This window comes from Sinocyclocheilus anshuiensis, unplaced genomic scaffold, assembly GCF_001515605.1.
Source record: "Sinocyclocheilus anshuiensis isolate Anshui unplaced genomic scaffold, SAMN03320099.WGS_v1.1 scaffold1089, whole genome shotgun sequence".
Taxonomy (NCBI): domain Eukaryota; kingdom Metazoa; phylum Chordata; class Actinopteri; order Cypriniformes; family Cyprinidae; genus Sinocyclocheilus; species Sinocyclocheilus anshuiensis.
The window spans coordinates 605,857-615,234 of NW_015555709.1; the positions used below are offsets into that span (position 1 = coordinate 605,857).

Consider the following 9,378-nt stretch of genomic DNA (forward strand, 5'->3'; position numbering starts at 1 on the left):
ATCGTCCTCTTTTGGAAGGCCAAACAAAGTAGTTTCGCTTTCACAACGAAACACACAGCGTCTTCACGACATGGCGGCAGCAACAATACTACAGCGAGAATAAAAGTTATGCCTTCTTTCTTTGCGTGAACATTTGGGCGGCGTTATGCGAATCTTCCCACATCGTGACGTAGACGTGTGGGGGCGTGTTAGAACGAGACGTTTTAGGTAGGCGTGGTTGACTCTTAAATTTTATAAAGAATATCTCTTTGGATTTGAGACTTTAGTCTTTGCAACTTTACAGATCTTCTTTATGCACCAAGAGCTTGTAACACTCCAAAGAGAAAGGAAAAATTGAAATCGCATCATATGACCCCTTTAATTGCTAAAATACAAAACCAAACAGTGTAAGGTTTTCTTGGTATCTTACAGTACAAGGAAGGAAGGTGTATTATGGTACGACGTCACCATCTATATACCTGGGAACACTGATATTTGTGGTGAATGAAGTCACTCTAGACAATCTGGGAGTAAGTCTTGACTAACAAATGAATTTCCATGTAAATTTTGTCCTTCATAGCCAGACCTCTGATTAAATCTTGTGAACACAATTTTGTTTCCAGGAGGACTGATAAAAACCTTGTGTTGCGTGAAGTCAGCCAGTCAAATCTGAGTTTGCCAAATCGAGAAAGTACTTTCCAGTTTTTATGTGGGCAGTCGGGAAGTGTGCTGTCTGAGTGTATGCATAAATTTTATGCTTAAATTTGCTCTAGCATAAAATGCATACATTTTATCCATAAATGTTATGTAGATTTTAGGCATAAAGTTTCTACATACTCTCACAATATGCATTTATTTATGCATAAAATCCATAAGTAGTCACGTAAAACTGCATGAATTGTTTCTTGATATTATTTTTTTTTACAGTTTTAAACAGTTACAAAATGCATTATGAAATGCCTGGTGTGCTAACATCTGTCTTGATGTCGCACTTAAAAGCTACTAAACTAACTATGATCTTCAGTCATGCCACTTTATAGCTACATTCATCGCACATGTACTTGCATGCTCCTTCAAATATGTACACAATCTAAAGCGCTACGCTGGAGATGAAAGATAGAAATTATTAATGATGATTTTTCAGTCACCATGATGCAGATTAGAAATTAGATAATTTGGTTTCTAGGTTGATGAAGTAGGTCAGTTGTCTTGCTGCAGTCTAAACAAGCATAAAACTCAACCCATCAAATTTTCTTCCCAAATGAGATAACCATCTTGACGTATCTAATATATCACAATTTGTGCTGCAGTGAAATCTAGTCATCAGTCTGACATCTGGATTCTCGACAGCAAGCACAAACAGAGTTCTGGAAGAGTGAGAGTACGTGACTCCACCTAACCGCTTCGATGCATGTTTTTCATCCACCAATACAACAGAAATGAAGTGACGTGACATGTGACGTGACATGTGGCCAAGTATGGTGACCCATACTTGGAATTAGTGCTCTGCATTTAACCCATCCTTAGTGCACACACACAGCAGTGAACACACACACACCGTGAACACACACCCGGAGCAGTGGGCAGCCATTTTTGCTGCGGCGCCCGGGGAGCAGTTGGGGTTTCGGTGCCTTGCTCAAGGGCACCTCAGTCGTGGTATTGAAGGTGGGAGAGAGCGCTGTACATTCACTCCCCCCACCTACAATCCCTGCCGGTATGAGACTCGAACCCGCAACCTTTGGGTTACGAGTCTGACTCTCTAACCATTAGGCCACGACTTCCCCGGTCAAATATGACCGGAATCATTGTTTTCCTAAGGAAAGTGACACAACAGGGACCAAATGTGCTCTCCAGATTTCTGAATCACTTTAATCCTTTCCATGGTGTTCTGGCACGTCTGGTCTGATGTAATGAGACAATCTCAGGCAAAGACTCTCAAAATCCCTCGTGCTCTCAGCTGTGCCTGAATGGATGTACGGCAGTAAGCTTAGCCAGACACGTCCTGACAGCTCTGATATAAACCTGAGAGCTAAAACCTCCTCCTCCTTCCAGAATCCCATGAGAAATGCCCATAAAATGCTTAAGGTTATTTTAAAGTAAGTACCTCATTAAATGGATAGTTCACCCATGAAATGAAAATTTTGCCATCATTTACCTTTGCCAGATATGTATATGATGGAATTTTCCATCAAGTGTTGGTTGTAGGATTCAAATTTCAAGAATTGAGCTAGATTTTGTGTTTTGATTTGCATGAACTAGAAATATGGTAGAAGAACTCCAGATAACCTTTTTTAATTAGAGTTTAAAGCATTATAGATAATTTTTGGATCATTGCCTCTATAAATGTCCCATGGGCCTACTCATATGACTAAAAATGATGTCACTGTAATCTAAAGGCATGTCTGCTTTCATTCTGACTCTGGAGGATTTCTGGATGGTATCCTCAGCTCAGTCCCCAGTAGGAGTGCGGCGATAAGCAATCTGCCTTTTCACGGCTCATAAGGGAGTGTCTTTAATCTCTACCCGCATTAATGTTTAAATCACAAGCTTGTTGAACTCTGGGACAGTCTCTGTCTTCTTAACAGAGCCCTCCTCTTGTTCTTCTGTCCTCACACAGATCTGTGGCGTGATTATCTAGCAGGACGAAAGGCCATCTCGAGATCACCTATCTCTGGGTCTGCTTGAAACAGGAGAAACCTAAATAAACAGCTTAGCAAAAGAGGAAAGAGTGTGATGACGGATGCAGGCGACTCAAAAGGGCCAGTAATCACTCTAATAATCAACTAACGTGTTGTCCAGCTGGGTGGAGTCCATCTCTCTCAATCTCCAGATGCACAGATCTCAAGGGAAGCACTCTCCTCCCTCTGTACTTTGTGCTTTAACATGAGGCTCTGATGTCTGCAGCCGGCTAGGCTGGACGGCAGCCTGAGACTCATTGCTTCTCCACCCAGGCCGTAGAGAGCATGTCTTGGTGATGACAGTCAGCTGCAGCCCAATCCCCTCACTTAAGCAGGCCTGAGCTCTATATGTTTACTTACATTGTTCTATCGTTCTATCTGTTGTTATATGTGTCTTCCATCCATCCATTCATCAGTCTATCCACCTCTCTGTTGGGGGAGAAGTTTTAAGTTTTAAAATTTTCAAAAGACTTTGTCAAGCCAACGTTGAAAACTAGGCTTTTGTAATTTCACATTTCACTTTTTTTTGTAGTATTTTTTGTCTTTTTCATTGGTTTATTTTAAAAATCTTCCAGCGTAAGCCCCTGTGATGCACTGTTGGTGCAATCTCAAAATGTTATTTCTCAAAAGGTCAAAGAACTTTATGGGCACTTTTAACTGAAGCACTACAAATCCAGTGGTCACTCTATCCACCCCAACTATGGGAGAACTATTTCCATTTGTGAGCATACTGATCCTGAGAGTTTACTTAGCAATGAGCCCATGGCCCAGTTGTTTTCTGACAAAACAAAAACGGGGTGAAGGAATTAATCAAATTAGTGTCGGGCGTGGAATGTTCCCCCAAGCCAGACAGGATGTAGGTATCTCAGATAGAAACTATAGACGGTGCGCTAACCATTTACACAGTAATCCCATTCCTGAGCCCTTTGGACTCAATTCGAGACATACTGTATATTTAATGCACAGACCACCCTACTAATGGGTGCCTTTACTATTCTTAGACAATAGAGTCTCATTCACTTTTTTGCAGTTTTTGCAGTGTTAATTTCCATAATAACCCTCCAGAGTAATACAGTACAGATTCTATAAGAGTTTAATTTATGGTTTGCTTAACGAATGTTGCAGATTTTTGTGTTTTTAATGCTTCAAACCTTATTTTTTCTAAAGAGCACCCCCTACTGTCCAAAACAGGCATCTTCTTGTCACCCCCTCTAACTGCCAGCTGCCGCCACCTTTTGCAGCTTACTGTCAGCACCACAAGCATTGCGTGGCTGCAGATGTCCATGGACTTTTTCCAAGCTCTTGTTCTTTGACATCATCATGCAGATTGATTCAGACAACGTAATTGGATATCTAAATGTTTGATCCGCTGCCATGCTCGGCTTATACAATGCTTGGAGAAAAGACCACAACAGAAAGACGAGTGTGGGGGTGTTGGTGCGACTATCTTTTTTCTTTCTGATTTTTTTCTTCTCATCACACAAAAGAAAAACTGGGGTTGGGTTTTGCCCCCTCTCTCACTTTCTGGCTAACCGTAACAAATCCCCTGGGTTCTGTAACGCTGTGGTTAAGGAGGAAAGACTGCCATGAGAAAGTCCTCGTGCTTTTGATGGCAAGCAAAGGATACAATCTTATGTTTTCAATTAGGGAACATTAGGTAGAATTGCCCCAGTGTTATTGTGCTTGCGGAACATTAATTACCCCAGCAATTTCCCCATCGGTTAAAGAGGCTCAGCCAAGCCACATTAACTCTGTTTATTCCTCAGGCAAAATGGCATAAACCGCTATAGAAGTGCAAACTTCTCCATAAAGTTACATGCATGTAACGAGTATTACAAAAACACAACAATAGTATAACTCAATTTGTGTATGTAAAAAACATTGAATGAAAAGGCTCTGTCCACAAATAGGGTACAGTTTTATAATAATATATATTTAATTTGATAGTAAATAATGTACGTACATTTTTTATATAAAATAATATTTTATATGTATGTATATATAAAATTAACATTACTTATTTATATTTGATATATTTATATATTTGTTGTACCATTTGATAAGAGTTTATTCTTCTTTTTTTTTTTTACCTTAAAGGGTCAGTTCACTTCCAGAATAAAAATTTCCTGATAATTTCCTGAACATCCAAGATGTTCATGTCTGTCTTTCTTCAGTCGAAAAATTGTGGACTTCAACAGAGACCAACGGGTTGAAGGTCCAAACCGGGAGTTTCAATGCAGCTTCAAAAGGCTCTACACGATCCCAGCCGAGGAATAAGGGTCTTATTTAGCGAAATGATCTTATGGAGAAAAATCCTGGAATGCTTTTCCCCAAAAACCTTAATTTCTTTTCAACTGAAGAAAGAAAGATATGAACATCTTTGATGATATGGGAGTGAGTAAATTATCCGGAAATATTTATTCTGGAACTGAACTATACCTTTAATCATGGAAAATACACAAATTTATGACTACGTACAGGATGTTGCACAAGTTCCTTATCAATGGGAACACATTAAAACTCAAAGATTGCAATTAAAGTTTCTGAGGAACTGAAACTTTGCCATCATTTTCTAAGTTGCTGTTTGACTAATATGATGATCCAACCAGCAGACTGGTCCAAAATGGTGTCTTAGAGTTTCCGCTCGTTACAGATTTTGTTGAACCACAGGCTAATTACACACTAATGTTTGGACTCAGGTTTTTGGATAGTCATATTACCAGAGCGCAGTGTCAGAGTGAGAGTGGTTGGAAGCTGGATGCCAGCTGTGAGAGACGCAATAACAGCAAAACTACATTGGAGTGCCAGGGGAACTTCAGAATAACAGACTCACAAGAGCGACAACAACAAACCCTGAAATGTATCCAGATTGTCTTTTTGTTCTCATTTAAGATGTACTAATTAAACATGACTGTTAGTTGTTATTTCACATTTGTTCATAATATGATGCGTAATAGTTGTTTTATCCTATTCTTAATTATAAGTGAAGTGATGGACATAAACGTCTAAACATGCAACTTGCAATAATTACTGCTTGCTCAGATGATCGTTTCACATAATCACAGAATGAACTGCTTATTTTTCCACCCTTTCAGTTTCAATCAATATGCATCTCTGAAAAGCCCAGTGAGACCGAGCACACCCAAATCGGAGTGATGCAAGATATCCTACAGCATTTGTGTATAGGCTGGGTACATGACGTTAACCTCACCGGAGTGGCCTGGGACTGCAGGAATGCCAGGCAATAGCTTAAAGCCATGAGAAACTGGCAGCTGCTTGTTTTTATTGGCCAAAGAGTGCATCGTCAACCAAAGAGAATGTTCCAGAACCAAGGTATGTGGATAGGAGGTCCACAAGCTTATAATTTCTCTCCTTGCCCCATAGTGACCCCTGCCATCCATCTTGTTTTTATCACGCGTGATGCACTGGCATGCATGAACTTCCTCTTCCTTTGTACCTTGACTGTGTCTTTGTGTAGCTAAACCCATGAAAATATGCATCTGCTGTCCACTAAATAGCTTTGCTTGTCCTATCCAATGTGATAAAAATACTTTACGTATTTGATAATAGTGCCTTTAAACATCATCTGCGTTGTGCAGTTTGGGAATTCCCATGTGTTGGTTCAGATCAGGGCGGATGAATTGGCTTCTGTTGGTACAGTTGATCTAGGCCTTGGATTTTATCCAGATATCTAACTGTAATACACCACAGTAGCGGTTTTAGGACCGGGAAAAGACCTGCTCGAGGGACGCAAGGTCTGCCAGGGAGCTAAAGACGCGTGAAGGTGTTTTCTCACTCGCCGCTGAGCTCAAATCGCAGCCAGATTCAATAATATTCCATGATGCTTGGGAAGCACCAACCGTCATCCTGGCACCTGTCCACTGAAATGCCACATTGCTACCAGGGTGTATAATGGGTGAACTCACTACATGGGAAAAGGTGGTAACTGAAATTCAGGGTGTTGTTCGGGTGGCTAACCTAACTATGGGGAGAATGTGAGCTCAGCTAAACACATTTGCCAACAGGCTGTCATAGCGAATCATTCTTTCTTGCCCTTTCCATCCATCAGTTGAGGAAGGTTTCACCTCTGAAAGAGCAATACTTACGTTGGGAGGTCACTGTCACATTTGAACTGTGGGTGGCCGGTTGGAATGCAGTTCTTCTAAGTCTTTCCTTGGAGTTCTCATTCAAATACCATGTAATTTGACCCTTTTTAGCCACTTAGCTTTGGTTAATTTAATTCTAAAGCAACTGTAGCGTGTGGTTGCCTGTCCACATGGCTGAAACCACTGATCCGGTTATCGTAATTTGAAGGTTTTTCAGTTCACTCTTTCTCATTTTGTGAATTTAAATGTATGTATTTAGCAGATGCTTTTTAGGTATACTGTAAGTTTTATCAGTTCATGTATTTTCTGGGAATTGAACCCATGACCTTATTAGTGTCATATGCTTCTGTTTGCGCTACAAGAACAAACTCTAAATATGTTATTTAAAACATATAAACAACAATTTTAGCTTTGAGTGAAGTCATGGAATCCTGTGAAATGAGCTGAATATGGTGCCAAAGTGGTGGTGAAATTAATATGTTTCGGTGCTGATGTTTCAGTCACTAGAGTGATGTTTGAATTTGCAGTCAATTAACAGTGTCTTAGAGACAGTAGACATTAATTTTATGATCTAAAAACTCCATGCTCACATATTTCCATGGTTGTTTGAAAAGTGTTGCTACATACTGACCGTCCATTGGCGAAGTCTCACAGGAGTGCCAATTGCACTAAAGTGTCAAGCATTTAACAGACTGGTGGGAATGGAAATGTATAGTGCTTTGCGGTCTCTAAGTGGCTTCATTTGAGCAATGTCTTCTTGCAGCCTCTGAAGTCTTAACAGCAGCATGGCTGTTACAGCCTAATGAATTCAGCTGGTTTACAGTTTCACATTACTCTTATTAAAATCTCTGAGCTGAACATTTGAGGATAACTATAGGAATGTATGGCACATTAACTTCAGATTTCATATTACACACTAGCTTTGGCTAGCTACGCAGGGTTCTCTTCAGCTGCCTAAATCAATTTTTGATTTAGCTTGAAAACTGATTATGTGCTGTATGAGGGTTTTTCTGGTATGGAAGTTTGTTTTTTGTAGAACTTTTCTTATACAAGATGGGTTTTTCAATTTTAACAGCACTAGTTTCCTGGTAAAAGTTTGTTAAACCACCATGCTCTTGAAAAGCTGTTCCGTGTTTAAACCTTCCCACCGTTAAACCTACAGCATTACTCTCACCTCTTGGGAAAAGGGAATGGGGCGTACAGCTCTGCCCTGCCCACAAGGGCGTCACTTACAAACCAGCTTTTTTTACTCCTTTTTGAAATAACGGACATGCGGTAACCTCCCTGGAAGGCGAGTGCCTTTTACGCACAACTGTCTTCAGCCCTGTTGCTGATCATGTAAACATCCATCTATTTTCAGGAGAACATGAACCAAACGCTGTGGTCCTACAACGAATCCACATGTACGACTGCTTTTCAAAAGGACAATTTCACCAAATGTAGTCTCAGAAAACAGGATGAAGATGCTTAACAGACTCCTCAGACAGTTTCCAGACTTTTCCAACCTCTTCAGTCTCTAAACACATACGCCCATGTTTCAGCCAGCTCCACCCAGACGGAGAGCAGGATAGAGCCCGCAATTACGATCAACGGCATGTTTCCACTCCAAACCAGAGCCCTTTGTTTGAGTTTTCCCGCTAACTTTTTAACTCCGTCTCCTCTGAGTAAACACTACAAACACATCAATCAAGGTGAGACTGATTTAGAGTAAAATTGAATAAAAGCCACTTAAGCCCCAAATACTAGCATTTAAAAACTGTGATGCTTTTTTACAACTTAAAATATAATGTATCCACTTACTGAATGATTTCCTAACAAATTATAAGGAAAAAAGATGTTCCTATAAATCCATACAACAAAGAAGCTTGAAAATGAATGATGCAGAATATAAACTAAGAACATAAAAGAGTGTGCAATCATGAAACGCTGCATGTAAGGCACAAAACTTAAAGTACAGTTTACAAAAGACTTCAAATAAACTTACTGTGAAGCAAAAGAAAGCCGAACATTAAAGCCAGACCCATCGTTTTCCAGAGCTCATTCATTTTTCGTACAGCCATTCTCATCTCTGAGCACGCTGAGGTGTGTGAGAGAGTGTGTGCAGGCGCCGGGGCAAGGCTGAGAGTTTAGGGGTTTCCTGTGCCTGAGACAGAAATGAGCGGGTCACAGGATAAACCATGGCTTGTGCTCCAGGGGTTTTATATGGCCTCTCTCCACTCCTCCCACGTCTCTCTCTCTCTCTTTCTCTCCATCGCCCTTATCTTCTTGCAGGGAAGGCCACCTCCTTCATGTTGTGTGCATTTGATAGTATAAGAGATATGTGTGGCTGTGGATTTATTTCATTTTATTTAAAAAAATCTTAAGAACCTTTCACTGGTAGTTTTCTGAATATACCAGGTGCGAATTATGCGATTAATTTAATTTTGTTTATTTTTATTAGGTTAACTAAATATAAAAATTGTCATAATTTGCATAATTTATGTGATTCCAAACTTTGTTATTCCAAACAAAGGATTTTTATCCATTGGTCCACAGAGGGTTTGACGGGCTTCATGGCAGATATATAAATAATTTAGGATTTCCTTTATAAATATTCCATATTTTATTTATTTATT

The 9,378-nt window shown here is 40.0% G+C and overlaps 1 protein-coding gene across 2 annotated transcripts in view; it reads right to left on the bottom strand.

The window, feature by feature from the left end:
* LOC107671857 (mucin-1-like) overlaps positions 1–8,929 on the bottom strand; it is an 18,878-nt gene extending 9,949 nt beyond the window's left edge. For both annotated transcript variants that reach the window (XM_016464849.1, XM_016464847.1), the window contains exon 1: positions 8,748–8,929. In XM_016464849.1, coding sequence (XP_016320335.1) covers positions 8,748–8,829 — 82 coding nt within the window. In that variant the 5' untranslated portion in view covers positions 8,830–8,929. The remainder of the gene's footprint in view (positions 1–8,747) is intronic.
* Positions 8,930–9,378: the final 449 nt, after the last annotated feature.